Source organism: Microtus oregoni, unplaced genomic scaffold (genome assembly GCF_018167655.1).
Source record: "Microtus oregoni isolate MIOR12 unplaced genomic scaffold, Mior012 000009F_ref0000495, whole genome shotgun sequence".
Taxonomy (NCBI): Eukaryota; Metazoa; Chordata; class Mammalia; order Rodentia; family Cricetidae; genus Microtus; species Microtus oregoni.
Genome location: NW_024543068.1, coordinates 11794247 through 11819383, shown reverse-complemented (window position 1 = coordinate 11819383; position 25137 = coordinate 11794247). Strand labels below are relative to the sequence as shown.

General features: G+C 48.4%; 1 protein-coding gene across 1 annotated transcript; it reads left to right on the top strand.

Moving 5' to 3' along the window:
* Nucleotides 1–427: 427 nt before the first annotated feature.
* On the top strand, nt 428–24009 carry Batf (basic leucine zipper ATF-like transcription factor). Its single transcript, XM_041658746.1, has 3 exons — nt 428–736; nt 3010–3114; nt 23505–24009. Exons 1-3 carry the CDS (start codon nt 674–676, stop codon nt 23712–23714), a joined length of 378 nt encoding a protein of 125 aa, XP_041514680.1. The 5' UTR covers nt 428–673; the 3' UTR covers nt 23715–24009.
* Nucleotides 24010–25137: the final 1128 nt, after the last annotated feature.

Below are 25137 nucleotides of genomic sequence, written 5' to 3'. Positions count from 1 at the left end.
GTCCCTAGACCACCCTCACTGTCCTGTAGGTGAATGGGGAAGGCCCAACCCAAAGCAGGGTGGGCAGCTGCTTTCCGGTGAAACCCAGAAAGAGGTCCCCCGTCTTATTGCTTTATTTGGGTTTAAAAATCAAGTCGTGAGAAGGTGGAAACTCTTTCCCGCTGTTCCCCGCTCTCTGCCATGTTGACAGAAGAGGACTTGCTAATTCTGGCTGGGGATTTTCCCTGCCTGGCTGTTTTTCTCTTTTATCTCCATCAATTGAAGAGAGTTTGCTCTGTCTTTCAAACTGCCGGAAGATACTGGGGTTTTGTGTATTTTTTTTCTTTCACCTAATTCTGTGGTCTTTTCCCAGATATGTATTTTCTAACTACCTTCTAACTTGTTGACGTTTCCGCCCATGTGACTTCCAGCTTGAATTACCAGAAACCACAAGAGAGAGCGTGTGCGCAAGCCCCAAAGTAAGCGAGATGTCCCTTTGGGGAGCAGTCCCTCTGCACCCCAGAGACAGGAGGACGCAGGGGTCTGTCGGAGGTGGCTGCCAGGCAAGCAGGGGAGGCACCTGTGGAAAGTGGAGGGCTGGTGACCCCCTAGCAGTCAGGAAGGGGAGCCAGCTAGTGAGCCGATCGCCCAGAGGCATCTGGGACGTTGTGGGAGAGCCCGGAAGATTACAGCCATGCCTCACAGCTCCGACAGCAGTGACTCCAGCTTCAGCCGCTCTCCTCCCCCTGGCAAGCAGGTACCCCCACATCCCCTCATTTCTGATTGTCTTGGGGTGGTAGAAAAGGGCCAGACTCCCCCATCCTGCCCGGGGGAGCTCTTGGGAGAAGAAAGTAGTTCTCTCTAGCAGACGCTGGTTGTGGTATTTTTGCTATGCTGAGGCACAAGTGGCAGAGTCTTCGTCCCGCCACAAACCCTCTTTGCTCCGCTCCACTCCTGGCCGTAAGCCTCCTCTCTGCCACACCGTGAAACTTTCTAGGAAGCAAGGGGCAGGGTGACTATCACAGAACTCAGAGGAAGGGGTCTACGGCTAGCAGAGGAATGTTCCAGCAGGCTGCTGGCGCTGGCCGACTCCATACAAATCCTAGACTTGTAGCTTTCCAGGAAGAACCTAGGGGCCAGACAGAACAGAGGGGAGGAAAGAGAAATACAGAAAGCCGAAGCAATGTAGACAGGAAGGAAAGGATGGCTAGGTGTACCTGCTGAGGGCTGCCTCTGTGACTAGCACAGCCAGTGCCGAGGGAGGCTGAAGTCACAGCCTGGGGATCTCTGTCCCTGTGACTTCCAGATAGGAGAAAGAAGGCAATGGCCCTGGAGGTTTGTTGGAGACCTGCGCTAGAAGCTAATATCAGTTCTGGGAAACTCGGGAGGAGGGAAGGATTCTGGCAGACTTAGAGTCTTGACTAACTACCAAGCCAAGATGTTTCAGCATGAGAGGTGCCTCAAATGGGATGCCCTTCCCACCTCATAGTTTCTGGAGCTCTCTCTACCACGGTCTTGACGCCCCTAGATCTAGTAAGCTCTCCTCATCCAGCATAGACCCACGGATTAAACTTTTCTACATCTTAGTACCTTAAAAATCGTATTCTTTTTGCAGCACACATATCGGACCAGAGATATAGCTCAACAATAGAGTGCCTGCCTTACACATAGCCAGGGGGCTTCCAAAATGCTGCAACCCTTCCCTCCCCATCTGTCATAAACGATCTTCCGCTACCACATCCACATCTACCGTAAGCCCCTAACCAAAAAGCCATCCTGGTGAAGACCTCTAGTGGTAAACAGTCAGCCCCTTGCCCACAATGGCATCAGAGCGGCTCAGACTGCCTGGAAGATGGTACCATGCTCTTCTTAAGAAGGAAATTACTCACAGTTCCATGGTAACCTAGTCCCCTGCGGCATTGTGGGAAGAGTGTGTTCTTGCTCTCTCTAACCCAGTGTCCTCCTGCTAGAATGACCTGGAAGTTTTGGATAAAAAGGGAAGGGGATCAGAGCCTGGCCCCAGGATCTGTGACCCCTCTGTCAGGGTAGGAGTTGCTGAAGGGCTTCTCTTAGTGTTTTCACTAACCTGTAGTATTGGGGGCAAAGCTGAAGCTCACCTCCCCAGTCTTCTGTAGGACATACTTAGAGAGCACCGGAAGAGCGCTTTGTCTTCCAAAGGCCCTATCCGCAGCTTGCTAAAGCAGGCGACCTCCACCTCAATTCATAGACTTATTTGTATTATATTATATTGGAGCCTCATGTGTAGCGGGCATTGTGTTCAGGACTGGGAAGGTCTCAAGATGCCTGCACAACGAAGGGGATGAACGAAAGAGAGAGAGATCTGGGGTGGGGCCCTCTGCCTAAGGGTGCAGCACAAGAAACTTGCTGGTGGAAAGGGGATTCTTTTCTTTAGAATCGGCACCAGAATATGCCCTACCCCTGGATGGCCATGAGCTCAGGGACCAGCGTGGAGAAGCCCAGCTTCATCCTGTGTAAATTAGAAATGACTGTGCCTGCTCAGAGAGCTGGGGGATCGTATCGCCGTATCTCTGAAACCGCTCGCACAGAAGTTGGCACCTAGTGGATTTCCACAACGTTTGCAGAAAAAAACAAAACAAAACAGAAGAAGGGGCACACGTGCACGCGCGCGCGCGCACACACACACACACACACCGGAGAGAGGGAATGTGAGGAGTAGAGCAGCTCTGGAGAGGGCAGAGATGGTGGGACAGGTTTCATCATCTTAACTATTTCCCAAAGCAGCTGTTCTGAAGCCTTAATCTCTCTCCACTTCTTTTGATCAAAAGAAGGCCATGGGAGACCTGAGGGTGGGTGGCGGGGAATGCTGAAGAAAATGTCTTTGGGTGCAGGTGTTTTATAAATAAGGCGATGGAGGGTACAGAAGGAACTGAGGGTCAGGGAGGAAGGGTAGAAGGAGGGAAGGGAGGAGCGAGCCAAATGCAACAGTAGCCTGTTCTGACTAGGGGAAAGGGACGGGCCTACCTAGTTCTTGCTCTCACTGCTTCCTAGGACTCATCCGATGATGTGAGAAAAGTTCAGAGGAGGGAGAAGAACCGCATTGCTGCCCAGAAGAGTCGGCAGAGGCAGACACAGAAAGCCGACACCCTGCACTTGGTGAGTACCAGACTTCTTACTGTGCTCTTGCGCCTTGGGCTCTGCATCCCACAGTAGTGGGGCTGTGAGACCCAGCCTTGATGGTTCCGCTGTGGTGGAGCTATGTCCATGGGCAGAGTAAGTGCAGGGCGAGACCTGCAGGGGTGAGGGGGGGGGAAGGCTTCTTCTTCCCCGTATGTATTAAAACACTCAGTAGAAGAGAATAGGACCAGAGGCTGAATCTTCATGACCTAGGAGAGTGCCAGGGTAAGGGAGGCTAGCAGCCTCCTTGTTCAGAAAGGGACAGCAGAGAGAGCACCACCCTTCCAGAGCCGCTGTGAGCAGAACACTTATGCTCGGAGGAAGTTAGATGTTAACTTTGAGAAGTCCAATCTTTCAGGTCTGCACATCTCATCCCTCCAGAAGGCAGCTGGTCTGCCACCCAAATGCAAGGGGTCAATGATGCTGCCCCTCCCCAACATCATGAAAGTTCCCTGTTGAGATTTCCACTGTATATTGGGGGCTGTGAAAGACACCACGTCAGGGCACTTACCTGGGGCAATCACCATCCTGGTTGAGTGGCCAATATTCTCAAACTTTTCTAGCAGGGAGGAAATGAGCTGCAGCCCCATCTGGGAGACCTACAGCCACAAGGAGAGACCCTGAGTCCTAGCTGGGGACAGTGCCCCCAACCTTTTTCCTCTTTATCATCTGCCCCATTCACTGTGTCTTGCTCAACCTTTCTTTTTCCTTCCTCCCTCCTTCCCCTCCCTCCCTCCTCTCCCTCCCTCTCTCCCTCCCTCCTTCACTCACTCCATTCCTCCCTCCCTCCATCCATCCTTTCCTTCTCTAGTTAACAGCTCCCCTTCCCCTGTAAACATTTTTGGTCACTTTTAAGAGTCATAGAGCGGTCCCTAAATATTGCATCTTGATAGTCCCACTATAGTGTGCCAACAAGTGTACTCCCGGGAGTGTGGTGGGTGCACAGATGCCACAAGCGGCACACACACACACATACACTTGCACACACCAGGTGTGCAGGCCCTAAAACAAAGTGAGCAATCAGCATGCCAACACCTGGTGGGCAGGACTAGCTCTCCAGGGAGGTGGCTTAGTGTTTGGATCCAGAAAATTCCTCAGCTCAGCCATTCTTTCTTCACTACATCCTCCTTCCCCCACTTTCTCCTAAAATAGTCCCATACTGCTTATATTCTAGAAGCTTCCTTCAATGGTAAAAGTGCAATAAGCACCAAAACCAAATAAGCTGATAATGAAACAAATGTTTAGCATAGCAACGGACTGTGTTAACTGTATCGGGGAGAAGTAATACGGGGCTGGGGAAATGATTCAGTGGGTAAAGTGTTTGTCATGCAAGCATGAGGGTCAGAGCTCAGGTCCCCAGCACTGACATAAAAGCCAAATGGGCAGGAGGCAGAGGGTGACAGATGTCTGTGAATTTGAAGCCATCCTGGTCTACATAGTGAGCTCCAGGGTAGCCAAGACTATATAGAGAGCCCCCGTCAATAAATAAATAAATAAAAATAAGGAGCAGAAAGCCTAACAGGCATGGCAGTAATTCTAGTTCATGGGAGGTAGAGAGAGAGAGACTCTTGGAGAAAGTTGGCTAGCCAGACTAGTCAAAATAGCTAGACTAACCCAAAACAGCAAGCTTTGGGTTCAGCAAGAGACCCTGACTCAATCCAGATGTTGGGAAGAGATTGGAGAAGATACTGACATCTACTTTGGACCTCACATATGCACGTGCATCCATACACATGTATGCCCACATACAAGCAGACACATATACATGCCGCAGACACACGCACCCAAAAAAGAACAAGTAATGCATAGTTTTAGAAGACAAAAAGGGGAGCTCTTCTTCAGCTTTAAGGAAACTGAGAACGGGATGTCCTAACCCCTCTGCCTACGCTCATGTTTTGTTTGATAGATACTTAACATAGTCTCCAGTATATGCCAACGCCATTTTCAGCTGACAGATACATGTCAATCTGACAAACATAAAAAAAGAATATAATTAGTCAGTGCAGACTGAGACCAACAATCTGGGTGCTCAGTCTCCTCCCTGTTACTCATCCACTTCCAGTGATTCCCTTTGGGTTTACAACCTCACAGCAGTCTCACTAGTTGGTCTTATTTAATTCCCCTTAAGGCAACAAAGCCACACTTATGATGGGGTAAGATCCTCTTTGTTTGGGCGAGTGGACAATGTCATGGGTGGGGAAGCACCTCCAAGCTTTCTAAGTCTGCAATATTAAAAGAAGAAGCAAGTTGAGCTCAGCCTCTCTGTGCAGGGAGGGCCAGGCTTGGATGGCCACTCTGCCGTTTGCTGTCTGTGTGACTGAGCCCTGGCACATTCTTCATGGGCCTTCGGGTCGGGCCCTTATCTCTAGAATGGGGAAGGGCTGGAAGTGCCAGTGGAGGGAGAGCAGATGAAAAGCTCAGTATGGTGGCTGGTGTGTAGTAAATCCTCAAATGATTCCGCGCAACCAGAGTTATAGTGACAGTATAAGAAGCATGAAAACAGAGATTGAGCAGGCATATATGTACATACATATACTTTTAAGTCTTTTATATATGTATTTTTCCTGTATGTATATATGTATGTATTGGGTGTGTGCTGTGTGTATATTGTATGTGTTTGTGTATTGTGTGTGTGTGTGTGTGTGTGGACGTTTTCTCCACAGAATCTCAGTGCTGAGAGACTTCTTAAAGGCTGTAAAGCTCAGACACCTTTGACGCCTGAGAATCTTCCACAGTCCTCACTCCCCCTACAGGAGGTCCCCCAGTGCACACCTGGTCGCCTCTAGTGGCAGAGTGCAGCCTCCCTCCAGACACAGGAGCTGAAGAGTCTTCCTGTCTCTAGCTGCAGGCTGCTTCCCTGTAAATTCAGCTTTCGAGGGAGGTCTTTGAGCTAGCACACAGTCTGTTTGGGAAGACAAGAAGTAGAAGCAAAACATTTCGAGACTGGTTCTGGTTACAACTGCATTTGAGTCATCTCTGGTCATGAGTTCATTATGGCCACGCTCATGTCACAGCCTCAATCCTTACAGCATCCGTGTTTCCTGTATCTAAACTCTTTCCCCACTCCTTTCTTTGGAACACTGTAGTGTGCCTTCACGTTCCACTCAGTGAACAGACCTCAGAGGCTACACCTTGAGCCTGTGGCCTGCAGTCACTATAACCTAACGCTCCATTCCCTGGCTTCGGGTGGAAGCTTTTGACTGCAACACACAGTTGCCAACAGGCGGAGAGTTTGGCTGGGTTTGAACTCTGCATGTCCTCCTGCTGACTGTCACCCCTCTCAGTCACCCTCTTTAATACGTGTGTGCTTCAGAGTGAAAAGTTCCTTCTTGCTCCAGTGAGTTCAGTTTCAAGTCTCAGTTTGCCCTTGACACCTTTCCATGCTTTCTCTACTCGTAAGGTTCTGGAACCATCTTCTGGCTGCAGGGTTCATCCACTGAGAATTTGAAAATCGGAGTTTATGGGTTACTGGGAATATATCAAGTAAGGGATAGGGTCCTAGCCTCATATATGCTGGACTGCCAGTGTCTTCTTAATGTCGCGTGTTGGCAATAATATCTTCCTTAAAGCTCCCAGTAGCCTAGCCTCTCCTGTGAGACTCTGAGATGCTTGCCATTTAGCATTTTGAATATCTGTTCTGTCATCCAGCAAGGTGCCCTGATTGCTTTTCAGGTGACAGAGATGGGGAGGAGCCTCCTGTGACAAACACGTGACAATGTCCTCAGCATTGACTCAGTCCACACAAAACGTACTTGTGATTCTGTTCACAGTTTCATAATTATGAAATGTATGTGATGGTTTCTAAGACACAGATATAAACACAAAACAATTAGTGTGACATTTCTACCCAGTCAGAGAAGTTGAATTATTCAATAGATAGTGTTGGGACACCTGACTGGTCACTTGAAGAAACAAAAGGCTGGAGCCCTCCTTCCTTATACAACAAATCAATTAAATATTTTTTAAGGACACTAAAGACATCTTAGGGGAAAATACGACATTTAAAAATATATCTTGGCATGAAAAAAATTTCAAATAAAATAGAAAGTCATAAAAGAAAATATTGATATACAAATATGACTTATACTTACACCAAAAAAAAATTTTTAATGTCCGGGTATGGTAGCACATGCCTTTAATCCTAGCTTGGGAGGCAGAGGCCAGTGGGTCTCTGTGAGTTCAAGACCAGCTTCATCTACATAGTGAGATCCCATCTCGAAAAAGGGAAGACATTTTTTTTTTTTTTTTTTTTTGATTTTTCGAGACAGGGTTTCTCCGTAGCTTTTGGTTCCTGTCCTGGAACTAGCTCTTGTAGACCAGGCTGGCCTCGAACTCACAGAGATCCGCCTGCCTCTGCCTCCCGAGTGCTGGGATTAAAGGCGTGCGCCACCACCGCCCGGCTGGGAAGACATTTTTAAAAGTCTACAAAGCTCAAAATACTATATGCAAAACCAAAAGCAAATGGAAAACTGGGAGGAAATAAGCTATGAAGCTTGCGAGCCGAAGAGGCACATTAACTGCGCATGTGAAAGTTCTAAGCCAGGGAAGTGACTGATCTCAAAGGAAAACCAGCAGTGACTGCAGAGTAACAGAAAGGGAGAAATACAACGTGCCTAACTATGTGAAGATGGGGTGGGCTCCTCAGGACAATGCCAATAGGGTGAGTGTGAGACTTCCTTGCCAGGCTGAGGGGTGAAAAATGACCCTGGCACAGGAAATGGCCGAGGCAGAGGGGAGAGCGAGCATCACATTCCCTTAGCAAGACCGATAGCTGTAACCCATCAGTCTAGATCAGGCGCACTCAGATGACAGGCCCCCCTTCCCTGTCTCCAGCGGTTTGCCAGGACGCTGTTGATGATGTAATTCTCTGCTGGGTTTTCTTTTTTTCTCTTGGTTTTGTGTTGGTGGTACTGAGGACGGAACCCAGGGACTTGTGTATGGCTGGGCAGATGCTCTACCGCTGATCTGTAATGACTGGAAACTAGTTAAATATCCATCAGTGAAAGGGTCGTTGAGCGGCTGGAGAGGTGGCTCAGCAGTTAATAGCACTTGAACTATTTTTCCAGAGGACCCGGGTTCAATTCCCAGCACCCACATGGTAGCTCACAACTGTCTGTAGCTCCAGTTCCAGGGGATCTGACACCTTCACACGAAGGCACATTTAAATAAATTATTTAAAAAGGGGGGATTGAATAAGTGATAGTCCATTCTGAGTGGACTATTCCGGAACTGTTAAAATGAGCTGCATTTGAATGTAGAAGACTATCATGTCCTTTTCTAAAATAGTTTCAAAGGTGTTTAAAGCCGTGTGTGTGTGTGTGTGTGTGTGTGTGTGTGTGTGTGTGTGTGTGTGAGAGAGAGAGAGAGAGAGAGAGAGAGCAAGTACATACGTTCAAGTGCCCACAAAAGACAGAAGGAGGTGTTGACCCTGTGGAACTATGAGCCATAGGAACTGGAAACCAAGCTCAGGTCCTCTTCAAGAGCAGTGGACAGCCTTAACCACTGAGCCCTCTGCCCAGCTCCTCTTTAAATAATTCTAAATGAAGTATTTATTGTTTGTTTGCTTGTTTATTATGGGGGGAAGGTGCATGCATGCCACCATGCATGTGTGGCAGTCATCAGACATCCCACGGGAGTCAGTTTTATCCCTCCGCTGTGTAGGTCCCAGGGATAAAACTGGAGTCATCAGCCTTGGCAGCAAGCACCTTTACCCACTGAGCCTTCTTACCAGCCTCAAGTTCCCAGACTCTTAAGTAGGAAAAGTGTAAATATAGTATCTAGTTTGCTTCAAACTACATTTTTAGTCTGTTTGAGCATAAGTAACTATATAAGCAAGTTTCAAATGGATCACCCGAATTTATTGATGTTATCTATTTCCAAAAAGTCACACTGAAGTTGTAAGACCGGAGTGTTGACTGACGTTTCTGTCCCACCAGGTCCCACAGCCATTTAGTCCCAAAGAAACACACAGAGGTCTACATTAATCATAAACTCATTGGCCTAGTAGCTCAGGCTTCTTATTGATTAATTCTTACATCTTACATTAATCCATTATTCTTGTCTGTGTGAGCCATGTGGCTTGGTACCTTTTTCGGTGGCGAGGCAGTCACATCTTGCGTCCTCTACGTCTGGGTAATGACTGCAGACTGAGTTTTCCTCTTCCCAGAATTCTCCTGTTCTCATTGCCCCACCTCTACTTCCTGCCTGGTCAGCCCCGCCTCTACTTCCTGCCTGGTCACCCCCGCCTCTACTTCCTGCCTGGCTACTGACCAATCAACAATTTATTAAAATATAGTTGATAGGGTACAGACCATTGTCCCACAGCACAGGAGGGGTATCATTTGCATTCTTAATCTTTTTTATCCCAGTTCTTTTGAGAGGCAATTATTATTGAGATTTGAGTGACCCCGAGGTCCACGGTATGAGATGAAATGCCATAAGTAAAGTACATAAGGTGCGGCAAGTCATTTTCCTGAGGCAGGCCAATCTACTGCCAGTGGACGCTCTCTGGCATCTTCCAGCTTAGGCAACTTTCCGTCAATGTCCAGGGTGAGTGAAAACAGAACCAAGATCACTTTAGAAGCATTGTTCATGAGAAGGCTCAAAGTAAAAGAGATGGGGGTTGGCCAGCAGCGTCATCCCAGAGAGTGTTGTTGTCCCGTGAGATCTGGTCTCCAGGGTGAACTGAAGCAAGGTAGCTTGAGTGCCCACACCACATCTGGAAACTGGAAACCAGTGCTCCCTTCAAAGGTAGCGAACCAGGGAATGGCTGCTGTGGGCGCCTGAAGGAATCTCGCCACAGCTCAGGACAGAGACATCTGTGACAGGGAATTCATGTAAACTGAGTTAATACCATGAAACATGAGCACAAGTTAGAGGGAAACTAAATAGTGGAGAAATTCCCAAAGACGGTGAGTTCTCAGTCTCCAAAGACAGTGAGCTCTCGGTCTCCAAAGACGGTGAGTTCTCAGGCTGCTGAGGTGGCTCCGCAGGGCCCTCTATCGTTTCTGTAGTTCTTTATCTCTGAGAGACCATGCCCTACGGTTTATTAGCATAAAGAATTCAAAGCTCTAAAATAATAAAACACGAAGGAATGTTCTGGCTAGTTCCTTTGAAAAGTTCGATATAAAGCCAGTGAATCATCTCTGGAAAACAGACGCCTTCGTGCTGTCTCTATCACTCTGAATTTCTTTTTAAAAATGTAATTGAACACCTGGCCATGGTCAGGGTCTGTGTGTTTGGGGTCCTACCAGCAGTGTAGGGCTCATGCTGCAAATAATATAATAATAAGTCCTTTGCATTAAGTAATTTGCCCAAGGTTACACAGCTTGACCTTCAGAGCCATCCTTCCTAACCACTGAACATAATGTCTATTTGTATCTTCCTTGGGTTATTAGCTGAGTTTATTCTTCACTGTTTGTTAGTGTCTTCAAAAATTCTTGTTTTTTTCAGCTCATCTTTAGGCTTCATCAAGATAAAGATCTCTCTCTCGTGTGTGTGTGTATGTGTGTACAGGAGCATGCACACACACACATGAACACACACATATGTATATATACATGTGATATGTGTATGCATTTTTAGAAGGTTGAATTTCATCAATATTGTACACTAAAATGACCCTTGGAGACAGTACTTGCACTTATAAAGGTGTAAGGCAAAGAGGACAGATAGGATGCTTGCAGCATGGGTGTCCGTGGACAGCAAACACTATGGATGCCGTAACATTAGGCAGAAGGTTAGCAGCGGGGTATTGAGCAGACTGTGACCCATTTCTACAACAGAGTTTGAGGCTGGCATTAGACGTGACTGGGGAGACCTATGTCAGTTGACTTAGAAAGATGTCTCTGAGACTGAACTGAGTTAAGCAAGCAAGGCATGAGGAGTGTGCAGGGTACCATCTGCTAACGTAAAGCCTGAGGGTTGGGGGTTAGAAGCAGAGTCTCCAAAATACACATAGTGGTTACTCGTGGGTGACTGGGCTTGGGCAATTGCCTTACTCCTCGTATTCTTCGCAGTTTTATTATGACAAGTCTGTGCTGTGTAAGCAATCAGAAAAAGCTCCAGTCTTCTGCAAATCAGCTATTTTAGTTGAGGAAGAGCATGTCAAGGCAATTTACCACCCCAACGACTTATCCAAGGATGATGGGCTGGTGTGTTAGGGTTGGGAGGTACCCACACTTGAAGAATGCATGTCTAAACTGGATTGTGGGTACCAGGTCACAAGCCGACAGCTACTCCATTCAAGTGTCTTCAGGAGGCCATCCTCAGTGCGGCCCCTGCTTCCCCAGCGATGGACTGGTCCACAGGATAAAAGGAATAAAAGTCCTTTTAGTTGGTCTTCACACAGAGGGTCTCACCACGGTCCACGTAATGGCTTGTAGAGGAAATGCCAAGAACTGTGGCGATACTTGGAGCAAAATATTTAAAAAGGAAACTTGGGGGGATTTTAGACCAACCTATTATGTTACCAGTGAGGAAATCAATGTGTTTTCTTGGGGACACCCAAGTTTTTGCCTCCCTAGCTGCCTGCATCTGTGTTGTACCACTCTGAGCTTCGTTTTTGAGTTTTTGTTGGTTTTGTTTGTTTGTTTGTTTGTTTGTTTTTGCTGTTCCCATCTGTCATTTCACAAAGGGATAGCCATGAAGTAGACTGATAGCCAGGATGCTTACACAGCAAGATTCTCATTAGTTCTAGAACATTCAACAACAGCAAGAGACCCTAAAAAGCGTTAAGGTGGGGAAGGCCTGGGGTTTAAATGCATATTTAGAAGATTTAAAGGCAAGAACCCACAAAGATAATGATAGCTTTGAAGAAAATATTAGTATGAAATTAAATTCACTAAGATTTAATGTGCATACCAAGAAAGTACAGACCCTTTTGAAAGAAAAACATCAAGACACCAATCCATAAGTGGGCAGAGACTGTGCACAGAAAGCTTACACACATTTTTCCTAGCCAAATGAAAATAACCTAATTTTCTGTTCTGATGATGAAAACAGCACGCATCGAGGCAGGGTTTCTCACCCTCGGGGTGGTTGACATTTTGAGTCTCGCAGTCTTTTCTCTTCCCCCAGTACTGGGGATTGAGTCTAGGACCTACACATGCTGGCCAAACACTCACCACTGAACTATACTCCTAATCTTTTTCCCCTCTACATTTAAATTTTTGGGACAAGATATCACGGAGCTACCCAGATTGGTCTTTTTTTTTTTTTTTTTTTTTTGGTTTTTCGAGACAGGGTTTCTCTGTGGCTTTGGAGCCTGTCCTGGAATTAGCTCTGTAGACCAGGCTGGTCTCGAACTCACAGAGATCCGCCTGCCTCTGCCTCCCGAGTGCTGGGATTAAAGGCGTACGCCACCATCGCCCGGCTCCCAGGTTGGTCTTAAACTCATTTTAGAGCTTAAGTAGACCTTGAACTTTCAATATTCTTGCCTCATCTTCCCAGGCAGCTAGGATTGCAGGCCCATACCCCCAGGTCCGCTAATAATTCTGACAATATTGTATGGTTGTCCTGTGTGCTGTAGAATGTAAAACCTACCCAGCAGATGACACTGCACCTGTCTTCCTCCAGTTATGACATCCAGAACTTGCCAGATGTCCCCTGACCAGAACAATTACCCCCATTTAACCGACACAGACATATACAGTTCTTTTTTTTTTCTTAAGATTTTTTTTCTTCATTAGAAATTGGTAACTTGTACTGGTAAGATGATATTAAGAAACCTTCACAAAACTAATTGACAAGATTATTTATTATAGAAAGCCTAACCCTTAGTGTTTCCCCTGGGCCAGCACTGAGTGCCATGGGGTCCAGCAGTGTAAGATCCCAGGAACTGCCATCATCTTGGGGCAGGCACTTACTGTTGGCTATAGGGATGATCCTTTTTTAACAATCCCTACTGAAAACTGGGGGGGGGGGGGGGTTGATGATGCCCTTTGCCCCACTAATGCCTGTGAAATTTATCCCCGGAGAGAAGAGCGCAAAGGCAGAGCCCGGTGTGCATCAGGGCATCGTTTCTAGTGTTCTTTACAGCAGGGACATTTTACAGCCACTGCGATGTCCCGCACCAGGCGGCTACTTCAGGTGAATTGCTGAGCATGCATCTGATGAAGGAGCCATGCAACGATGGTAGTTGTGGCAGGGTAGCCAGGACAGAGCTGTGACAAAACACAAAGGACCAACTGTTCTTGCACCAAGGTCGAGATTTTACAGAATCAAGTAGGCACATTTGTTTAAAAAGACAAGATGCTAATTAATAGTAGTAATGAAAGCAGGTGTTAGGGCCAGTTGTGGCGAGTCTTTAATCCCAGCACTCAGGAGGCAGAGGCAGGCAGATCTATGAGTTCGAGGCCAGCCTGATCTACAGAGTGAGTTCCAGGACAGCCGGGGCTACTCAGAGAAACCCTGTCTCAAAACAAACAAAGCAAAACAAAAACAAGTGTTAGGGACTAGGATGGTGAGTGTTTTATATTTTAAAAGCTCCTTAAAGCCAGACCTAGTGGTGCACGCCTTTAATCCCAGCACACAGGTGGCAGAGGCAGGTGGATCTGCCTGATTTCAAGGCCAGGCCAGTCTAGTCTCTATAGTCTCTATAGTGAGGACCCGGCCAGCAGAGGTACGTAGTGAGACTCTATCTCCAATTAATTAATTAATATCTTGAATCTAGGTATACTGTATGTTTTTATTTTTATTGCTTTATTTTGTATTTATAAGGAAAGTGGTCAAAGTTGGGAGAACTCTGAAGGAAACTGAGGGAGCGGTGTTGTCAGGCTTGTGTAGGAGACCTTGCAGTTGATCCTCCAAGCTGGAGCACTTTGGGAAGTGAAAAGGGACACAGTAAACATCACACCTGAGCAGCAGGTGGACTTGGATTATCCCAGAAGTGTGGGGGAACTGAGGACAGTGACCTGGACAACTTACAAACACAAAGGAAATGATAAGGTTCAAAGCCAAGTAGAGGGCCAAAATTCTTAGGACCAGGAGGCAACTTCCAGCACCCAGAAGGACTCAGCTGGCTCAGGAACATGTCCCCCTGTTTGTCAATCAGCAGGGAGCTCCAGCAGACGGTAAAGGTAGAGCCGTGTCTCGGCACCCACCAGCAGAAATGCTCCATCCACTTGGTGAGGATTGGCCAGTTTCCTGCATGTGTGCTTCTCTTAGGCACTGAGATTATAGCAGGGAAGCCCGAGTCCTTGGCTTCACGGGCCTTCCATTCAACTGTAGGTCAGGAAACCAGACAAATAGAGGCTCTCATTAGCTACACCCTGTGAAAAATGCTTTGAAGAAAATGCAATACCACGATATTGAAAGTGAATTCAGGGCAGGGCTAGGGCAGTAATAGGGGCGTCGGGGCCTTTCCCAAGGCCCTGACTCTGGAGATAAAGTGCAAACCCGAAGAGGAGGCTGGGAAGATCTGGGGACAGGAGACCAGCGGCAGAGACTTGGGGCATCAGAAAAGGACAGTGAGTCACAGAGTCGGAGGGACAGGGACAAATCAGATGTGCAGGGAGGACCCAGGCTGGGAAAGTGGAGCGTAGGAAGATCATTCTAATCCAGGCTGGGGAGTGCTCTCAACTTAAACCTTTTTAAAAATAGAGTATCTTTTATTAATTCTTGGATCATTTCCTACGTTTAGACAGTGCCGACTGATCCTACTCCAACTCTCTCCTTTTAATCTCCCCAACACATTCCCTTCCCTTTCTCTCTTTTTTTTTAAAAAATTGTTTTAATCCACTGAGTCCAACTAAAGTTGCCCATCAGACTGTCCACTGATCCTGTCAGGTCAAGACAGCTGCAGTGAGTTTGTATGTTGAATGGCCACACCACACCCAGCAGACAGCATTTCACTGTGCTCCCCCGCCCCCATCCTGCAGTTCTTACGTTCTTTCTGCCCCCTCTTCTGTGGAGTTCTCTGAGCCTTGGTGGAAGGGCTGGGAGTTGATATTGATACTCTGGGGCTGAGTACTCAGTAGTCCCTTATTCTCAGCACTCTGTCCTGTGACAATAATCACTGACCACAGCAGAAGGCGCTTCTCTCTGGCCAAGCTTGCTGGCAGCACTAGTCTGTGGCTATCAACATAAAGATTAAGAAGGCAGATAGACAGCAATTTATCAGAACAACAGTGTCAGGTTCCCCAACTAGGGCCTAAACCTCCCAAGTTAAGGGCCTTTCAGTAGGGAATATGAACTCTTATCACAAATGGGAAACACACAAATCCACTCTGTTGTTTTCTCCTCTTGAGAACTATGTCTTTCTGTTGGGGTATTCATGAGAACTATAAGTTTGCCGTTCACCACAAGGGCCATGCACTGTATCTGCCTGAGTTGCCTTGGCTTGGTCAAGCCCATGTGAGGAAAATTACATTGAAAGCCGAGGTAGTGGCAGAGTGGTATAACTTGGCTATTCTCCCTCTCTATGTGGCTGGGCCTTTTGAAAAAGCAACCTTAGATTCTTTGGCGACTGTCCCGAGGTACAAAGCAGAAGCTGTTAAAGCTGGAAGGCTGGGTAAAGCATCACCTGGATGTCACATGCCTGCTACCTCCACAGGCATTTGCCTCATCCCGAGCTGGCAAACAGCAATACAAATTTGTTGAGCATTTACGATGTTCTGTCCCTGTCCCATCACTGTGGACTAACCATGAAGATGAGGTAGCTTCCCTCTGCCCTGGGGGAAGCTCACCAACCCAAGGAGAAATAGTGTGACCAAGGTTTAGCTAATGAGAGTCCCACGAATTCCCACCTCCTGCCGCTCCCTGTTAGAACCAGGGGTACTAGGGCCAGAGAGATGCTCAAAGGGGAAACTGCCCGCAGCACAGCCTGGCAACCCGAGTTTGATCTCTGGAACTCATAGAACTGACTCCAAAAAGATGACCTCTGACCTCCACAGACCTGCCCACGGCTCATGCATGCCTATCCTCAAGCACACAGTAATGATCACAATTAATAAATTTAATTTAACCCTTTAAGAGCTCTTCTGAACATCGTTTTCACCAACTGTATATTATCTTAAAATTCCATGTTTTAGAAAAATTATTTTAGAAATTTTCATCCAACTCTAAGATTCTTTGTTTTATGTTACTCATAAAAATATATATTTAATGTAGCCAGGTGGGGGGGGCGTACATGGGAGGCAGAGGCAGGCAGATCACTGAGTTCGAGACCAGCCTGGTCTACAGTGTGAGCTCCAGGATAGCCAGAGCTACACAGAGAAACCCTGCCTTGAAAAACAAACAAAAATCTAAAAACAGAAAAAAATACATTTAATGAAATAAAACATGAAATAAATTGAATAATTATTAGCTATGCTATTATGCTGGTGTTAAAAACCCACAGTGAACATGATTCTCAATTTGGCTAAGTACCGGGCATGTCAGGGAAGTCTTTTTAAAATCTTGATATCTTGATGCCCGTGCTAATGCAGAACAATGAAACTGGGGCCTCTGAGGGACACAGGGTGGGGCCCAGACTGTAGAGTCTGTCAATCACGCAGCTTGAGAAGTGCTCTGAAAAGAATGAAGCAGGACAATGCTGAAAGTGGCCTCAGGACAGGGGACGGCAGCAGCGATGCAGGGAGACTTTCTCCAGCCCCAACACTGGAGATGAAGTGTGACTCAAAGCAGAAGCTGGGCGGATCTGGGGGAAAGGGACCAATGGCAGAGACTCTGTGCTAAAAGCAACCTGGGGCATCAGAAATGGATGCAGAGCCATGGGCAGAAGTAAATTAGATAAACGGAAGCCGCGGGGGCACGCAGCAGACTGTGTGGAGTCAGCCTGGACAGCCAAGTGTGTCCTCCGTCCAGCTCCTCGTGCCGCTTAAAGCCTCTGTGCTCTGTTTTTCTAGATTGGGATTCTTAGGAGTCCAATCAGCTACACGTAATAGATAGGCCATCAAGGGGAGGCAGTGGCTAGCCATGGTTTCTTTTTCTTACATAACAAGAAGCTCAGAATGGAAAGAGCAGAACTGAGACAGAAAAACAAAGCCCTCCAGACTGTGCCACGGCCTCTGATCCTCCAGGCATCTCTTCGTGTTGAAGGAGGGTGGGTTTGTCTTTGCCCAGCTGTTCTACCATGTAAGATGAAAGAGAATCTCCTGTCCCTCTCCTTCTATCTACATATCACCAGTCATAATTCTGTCATATACACACACAGAGAGAGACACAGGCACACACACACAGACACACAGAGACACAGGCACACACACAGAGACACAGGCACACACACACACAGAGACACAGGCACACACACACACAGAGACACAGGCACACACACACACAGAGAGACACAGGCACACACACAGAGACACAGGCACACACACACAGAGACACACAGAGACACAGGCACACACACAGACACACAGGCACACTCACGCTCACACGTACAGACACGCACACTCTTGCACAAACTCTGCTCCAGAGGCAAGGGAGCTGGGTGTTTGTTTCTCAAGGTGAAAGCAGTGGGGTGTTTGGAGGGGATGCTGAGTGAGCCAAGCTCCAGTGTCTTTCAAACTGGGAGGAAAAATGAGGCCCAGGCAACAACCTTCCAATCCCTTGAGTAGACAGGGCCCTGAGGGCATGGTTGGTGTGGCTGACCAGCTACTGATGACTGGGAGCTGAAGACAGATCCAGAGCTCAGTATGTGGTGACTCCTCCCCTCAGGTGAGAGGCAATAGAGGCCTGGCCCTCCCTCTCCTGGGGAGCAGCAGCCCACCTCTCAGTTGGAAACATTCTTCAGGAGTTGTGGACTCCACTTGTCACGTGTTCTTGATGTGTGGCACATGTTGGCACCTGCTCCAATGCATGTGAGTTGCAAGCTCATCATGCCAATGATAGTATGTGCGTTCCTCTGAGCAGGAGAGGCGCCGGGGTTATGTGCAACCTTTGGAAAAGGCTCTTTGTAAATGCAAGAAGATGGGGCTGGAGTGACGGCTCAGTGGTTAAGAGCAGAGGTTGCTCTTCCAGAGGGTCTGGGTTCCATGTTCAGCACCATATACAGTGTGGGTCACAACCACCTATAACTCCTGATAAACTTTTATGACCTCCATAGGCACCAGGTACATCATGGTGTAACAACATACATGTAGGCAAACATGCACATAAAATACATTTTTTTTTTCAATAAGGAAAATGCAGGAAGGCCAAAGCACCCCCTAAGAGCCTGCGGGAGCAGAGCAGAGCTCTATGGAATATGTCTGGGGAGTCCCTGCTGAGCTCAGGCCAGACCTCAGCCAGGAGGTGCCAGCTGCTCCCAATCTTCCTTCAGCTCAGCTGCCGGGGGCTGAGGGACCAGCCTGGGGATTCCCCACAGCTGAGGCGCTCTGAGTGACCTCCTCTTCAGGCCCTCCAACAGGGGATTTCCCACAATGTTCCCATGCCTCAGGAAGCCTCCTCCTTAACCACCCCCAGCTCTTCATAGAAGTGGCATCAGGTGACCCCACAGGTGAGGGAGGGTGAGCGGTGAACATTAGAATTTGGAGCAGCATGGGGGCAGGGTGATTGGGATGGTGGTCTTGGCAAGTGACCCCAGCAGGGGTAATTCAGGCTCCTCAGGTTGTAGCAGGCTCCCAAGGGGGCTAAGGAGGCAAAGGACAGGTACAAGCTGTGTGACCTCCAGTGTGTTGCTTAACTTCTCTGTGCCTCAGTTTCCCCCTTTTGTAAAAGGGAGATGTTACATGCTGTACAAATGGTGTTACAAAGATTAAATGTGTTGATAACTATAAAATTCTTAAAAGAGCAGGTCAAGGGCACACGCCTGCAAGCCTGGTAATCAGGGGGCAGAGACAAACAGATCTCTGTGAGTTTACACAGACAGTTCCAGGCTAGCTAGGAAGACTCTCTCCCCCCACACACACTTAAATCTTGATGCCTGAGACACATACACGCACGCACATACACACACGCACACATACATGCACAAAGAACCCCAAAAGGCTGGAAGGGGGTGGTTAGAGGCTCTAGTCTACTAATACATTTAGGTAGCCAATTGGGAATCTGAAATATTGGAGAATTCAAGGGTAAACTAGATACAGCCTGTTTCTGTGACCATCCGCATTAGCAGCCCAACAGAAGTCTTGTGGAACCTGTAACAGTGAAACACCCAAGCCTGCCCCAGATCTAGCCACCAGCATTGCTAGTGCTCCCCCGAACACCCCGTATCTGGCTAAGCTTGGGGGTCATCTTGTCTTCAAGTGAAGCAACTGTATTCAATATTCAATAAGGAAAGCCAACCCTCCAAGGGCCAACCACCTGCTGTCGTGGAACCAGGCCCTGGCTCACGTTGGAGGATGGTCTGGCCTCAGTGGAGGGCCTTTCCAGGGTGGCAGGATGGAAGTGGGCAATTCTGTGGCTTCAGGGGTGGGGCTGGCTCAACATGTGGTATTATGTGGTGCTGTGTGGGGTCATAGACTGTGTGTGTAATGATCGCCAAAACTGCTATTCCTTGGGAGGACACAGGAAGCGTAGGGGTGTGGGGGGAGCTGAGGTCTTCTCCTTGCTCCTGGGAGCCCCTAGTCCAGCAGTCAGGTCCTCAATGCAGGGGAGGCAGAAAGGAGTCCAACTGGAGGCAGATCTCCTTCCTGGCCGTGGGTCCACCATCAGAGGCTTCTACGCTTCTGAGAAGACGCATTAATGAGGGGTGGGCATTGGGGGTGGGGCTCTGTAGCGATCCCTCCTCACAGCTGCTTCCCCCAGCCTGTGGGCATTTTAGGAAACTGGGCGGTATGGTTTTGCTCTGGGGACTCAGTTGGCCTCCTGGTAGGATGGTCATACCGACAGCGCAGACACTGTGAGAACCCTGATGTGCCAAACCACGTTCTGAAAAGTGAAAAGCTTCAGGGAGCCGGGAGGCAGGCTAGCTCTCCCCACTTGGCCAGAGGCCGGCAGGTAGAGGAAATTTCTTCAGGCCCCCCCTCACTCTTCTCCCTCCCAAGTTCTGGTCCCTGCCCACACTGGGAAGTCAGGGGGTATGGTTGTTGTCCTTGTGGATAAACAGCGGCCCCCAACTGTCCCTTTAGCTATGTAAGTCTCTTCCGCGGGCCCCTGCTGTCCCCAGCAGAGTAGAGGGATGGGGCCCAGATCAGCCACTTCCTCCTGCAAGGGAAGTCAAAGCCAAAGCCTTTCTCTAGGGAGTGGCCGGTGTGGGCAAGGCCCAGAGCTTACAGACATTTCTTTTGCAAGAAGTAGTCTGGCTTTGCGAGATAAAGGCAAACTTTGCGCCCCCGTTAGAGGCAGCAGGCAGTGGTTATTCTGGCCTGCCCCATCTTGGGCTTTGGAATCTGCAGGCCTAGTGGCAATCACTTCCCGAAAGCTGGGCCTGCCTCTAGGCGGGGAAAAGATCAGAACCCGCCCACCCAGTTCGTCCCTCCATGCAGCGGGGTTTGCCCGGGCTCTTCAGAGCACTGAACTTACAGTAAATGCTGTCACCAATGGAAACTCTCAGAGGGGGCGGGGAAAAGGCCAGGACTCCGGGGGCCCCAATTCCCGTCTTAGCGTACCCCACCCCACCAGGTTCATTTCGCCCACCTTTCAGTAAAGGGGTAGTGCGTGCCTTCCTGGTAAAGGGCTTGCCGACCTCCCTCTGGAATGTGCCAGAAAACACGAATCGGTGAAGTGCCCAGCTGGTCACAGTCTGCAGGAGCAGCAGCCAGGGACTGGCCACCATCCAGCTTCTGGCTTCTGGCTTCCCTCATCCCACTCTGGAGATGGGGTTTCCTTTGCACCCCACTAAGGGCCTTGGGTAACTCAGAAAGCTTTCTGAATGCTGAGGTTGAGCAAGTTCACACTGACCTTCCAAAGAAATAGAAGCCAACTTGATGGGAAAGGTCAGGGTCCTGTGGTCCTCCACCACTTAAAAAGGAGATGCAGTCTGCACTGGTTTTACATAACCGGCCGTGTAAGTGATGAATCCCATCTCTCATCAGCCTTCAGCTCACTCCTGATGGATCATTTAGGGCAAATTTTAAATGTCAAGTTGTCTTATATCTGTTAACCACTATACTTTTGAGTCAACACTCTCATGCCAACAATTGATGTTATCAGCCAGTCAGTCAACAAACATGTAAGTTCATTTCGTGCTTAAGCAGCCATTTAATACGTGTTGAATAAATGAAAGCATATTTTATAATTATTTGTATCATATTTAACCAGTATTTTATTAACCATAATTTTCAAGCTTGCCTGAGAATGACCTAAGACACCTGTTAAAAGCTCGGATTTCCAGAGCTGGGGTGATGGCTTAGTTGATAAAGCACTACCGTGAGGACCTGAGTTCAGTTCTCTATAACCACGTAGAAAGTGGGGTAAGGGAGTGTGTGCCTGGAACCTCTGCCGTGGTGAGGCTAGAGGTCCATCTGTGCAAGTTTGTGGGCCAGCTGGAGGTTCAGGTCAATGAGAGACCCTGTCTCAAACTGTGAAAGGAAGATACAAGGTGTGTGTGTGTGTGTGTGTCTTTCTAACCTCTACACATACACCTCACATGTATGCACCTGAACCCATACATGTGTGCTCACAACACACACATGGAAAAGAGAAATTTCTCCTCAAATTCCAGCTCTGCAAAAGTAAGAGCTGCTAGCGCCAGGTGACTTCTGAACCGAGCTGAGATTCCTTTGCCCCTCCAGCGCCATTGCCTTTCTGGGGAGTTGAGGAGACCCCAGGACTTAGCAGGTATCTGTTCACTCAGGGAATCACACGGTCTGGGGAAGCTATTGCTTCTTGGCAATTGCTATGTACCAGCATGTCATGGCAGCTGGTAAATGATGCCGCCCCGTACCAACAGGGAAAGATGCATCTGAACACAATGCTCATTGCTTCTATACTTACATGGAGAGCACAGGACTTACTTGAGGTTTCCCGTCTATGGTTTTAGTTAATCCACTGTCAATTGTGGTCTGAGGATGCTAAATGGAAAGTTCCAGAAATCAACAATTCAGAAGTCTTCAGTAACTCCGATTATAGTATATTGTCATAAATGTTCCATTTCATGGTTATTTGCTGATAATCTCTTCCTATGTTTATAAACTTCATCACAGGTGTACACTTAGAGAGAAACACAGAGTGTCTGTTGGGTACTGTCCAAGGTTGGGGCTGGTCTGGAACAGGATTGCGAAACTCAACAATTGTGGGCAGGTGGGAGCAGAATAGAATGCCAAGTTCATTATAGAGCCTCGATATTCAGAAAGGCTCGCTCTAAACATTCTAGAACCTGAGGGAAGCGGCAGTGCTTGAGATGTGTGAACACAAGGTGGTGGTGGGGTGCGGAAGGAGATTCACAAACTGATTTCCACTCTCTCAGGATCTGGGCCAATTGCTTGCCACTCTCAGTCCAGAGGCAAACATGCAGGCATGTTTGTACACAAGCTTGTAAGAGCATAAGTGTAACCTCACAAACACACCCTTACCTGGGTGAGGTTTTCCATGGTTTATACACAGACACACACACACACACACACACACACACACACACACACACACACAGACGCATAAGCCCTACCTGGGTGAGGTTTTCCATTGTTTAACCCCACCAAACTTGTATGTATGTTTGGTTCCTAGTGGAGCAACAGTGTTGGGAGTGTGTGGTGCCAGTGAGGGATGGTTATAGTAGGTATATTATTTTAGGTATATTAACACCTTAAGATTTATTTTCTATTGTTTTTCTTCCTTCCTTCTCTCTAACTTCCCTCCCTCTCTTCTTTCTTCCCTCCCTCCCTCCCTCTCTCCCTCCCTCCCTCCCTCCCTCCCTCCTTTTTCAGTACCCTGCAATTGAACCTAAGGCTCCATTGCCTTACGCGCACTTGGCGGGTTTCCCAGTCCTTTAGATTTGTTCATCTAGAGACACGGTGACAGGTTCTCACTATATTTCCTTTCTAGCCTGGGCTGGCCTCCAACTCCCAATCCTCCTGCCTCCACATGCTAAGTGCTAGGATGACAGTCTGTGCCTCCATACCAGCTTGTCTCTCTCGCTTCTGAGGGATGGGGTAGGGTACCACAAGAGGATTGTTATAAAGAGACTCAAACCCCTCCTCTCTCTTACACACAAGCATATCTCCACTCCCCACTTCCCCATACCTTTCCCACCATGCACAGCCCTTATCTTTGAACCACCAGAACTCCGAGCTAAACAAATCACCCAACCTCCAATGTTTTGTTATAAAATAGGGAAGAGGCAGATTGGACGATGAAATTGCTATTTTTATTAGTCAAAACAGACAGCTCTCTGCAGTTGCATATGGGTCAACCTGATGTGTATGCACCCCACACACATAAGTGCACACAACAAACATATGCGTCCACGTGCACATATCCTCGTGGGCATATAATCTCTCATGAATGTGCTGACACTCACCATCCTGCCGGTTGTCCCTTCGCAGGAGAGTGAAGACCTAGAGAAACAGAACGCAGCTCTGCGCAAAGAGATCAAACAACTCACAGAGGAGCTGAAGTACTTCTCGTCCGTGCTGAGCAGCCACGAGCCCCTGTGCTCTGTGCTGGCCAGTGGCACCCCGTCACCTCCCGAGGTGGTGTACAGCGCCCATGCCTTCCACCAGCCTCACATCAGTTCACCGCGCTTCCAGCCCTGAACGTCCAGACAGGATGAGGACAGAGCCCCAGTGGACGCTACTCCGGCAGGCCTTGGGAGGGGCATGTAAACCGAAGCCTGGTTACCCTCATACCCCATCTGGACACCCAGCGGCAGAGGCCTGGACAAGTATTGAACACAAGAACTGTAGTGGCCAGAGGGACTCTCAGCAGAGTATAGCCAATGCACTGGACCCCGCATGAGTGGAGACGCAGCACGTGTCATGAATGATGCCCAAGACCCACAGCACAGAAGGAGGGCAGGGAGTTGATAGTTTTCTAAATAAATATTTTCTAAGAAACCATCCCTGGAGAGCAGCTTCCCTCGTTTCCTCCATCAGCGTTCTATAAACAACTTCCTTTTGGTTTGGGACTGGTGTTTCTCCTTGGCTTCAGGGAGTTCCTCCAGGCTCTAGGGATTCTGCTTGTCTCTCTTTTCCATGTTTGGCTCACCTGTTTGGGAAGCTGGTCTCTTTTCGAATCACCTTCCACCTCCAGACATCTCCCTCACCCTCCTCCCCAGATCCACTCAGCGTGACCTGCCCAATCCTGCCTTTTACCCAGCGCTTTCTCTAGACGGTGAAACAATTCACTCTGCGGGTAGAGAAAAGACTCCGTACAAGATGCCGTCTGGAGAGATGGGAGTCAGGGAGATCTCGGTTTCTCCCGTCTGTCCATCTTCCCAGACAGCTACTCCAGCCTTATAGTAAGTCTCCAGGATACCGGGGACCAGGTTCCATGCTGGGAATCTGAGTAACACAAAGCCAGCTCCTCACGTTCAAGGCAATAGATCGCCTTTTGCCGCACCCTGCCAAAGACACCCTTAAAAAATAGGGTGACTGCTACCTGTGCACCTTGACTGTCCCAAGGTTGGGTAGCTCAGGGTAGTGTCCAGTTTGGACATCCGGCTGGAGCCAGTGTGCTCCATTTTCCCTGATGTCCGCCTGTTTCTCAGACGTCTCCAGGTCACATGACTGCTGGTCTTTATGTTATATCCTTACACACAACACTGCCCAGGAGCAAGAACCGACATCTTTTCTAAAGCTGTTGTGGAACCTGCCCACCTCCTTAGTCCCTGCTGAGTGGCTGGGCACCAATGAGGCAGCTAGCACAGGGCCAGGCTTCTGCTGCAGGCCCAACCTATAGTCTCTCAGAATGTCCCTTCCTGCTGCTTCCCTTTGGACAGCCTAGCTGTGGGGAAGGGCAGGGAGGAGCCAACCACTTGCTTGTCAGCAAGTCCTAACCCATTGGCTAATGGCTCTGGCTCATTTGAGGCCACCTTTGATGACTTCTGCCCAGGTGTCTCCTACCCTGTGGGATGAGGGCGGTGTGGGGCAGATGTGAGCATTTAACTTCCTAGCGGCCTGATAAACCTGCCCCCTGACTGTGACTTCCTTGGGTCTGGTCTCTGAGTTCTCGCAGCAA

Coding starts and splice junctions, on each gene's coding strand:
- Batf (XM_041658746.1), top strand. CDS start 674: ATGCCTCACAGCTCCGACAGCAGTGACTCCAGCTTCAGCCGCTCTCCT. Junction 737..3,009: donor CTCCTCCCCCTGGCAAGCAG/GTACCCCCACAT, acceptor ACTGCTTCCTAG/GACTCATCCGATGATGTGAG. Junction 3,115..23,504: donor AAGCCGACACCCTGCACTTG/GTGAGTACCAGA, acceptor GTCCCTTCGCAG/GAGAGTGAAGACCTAGAGAA.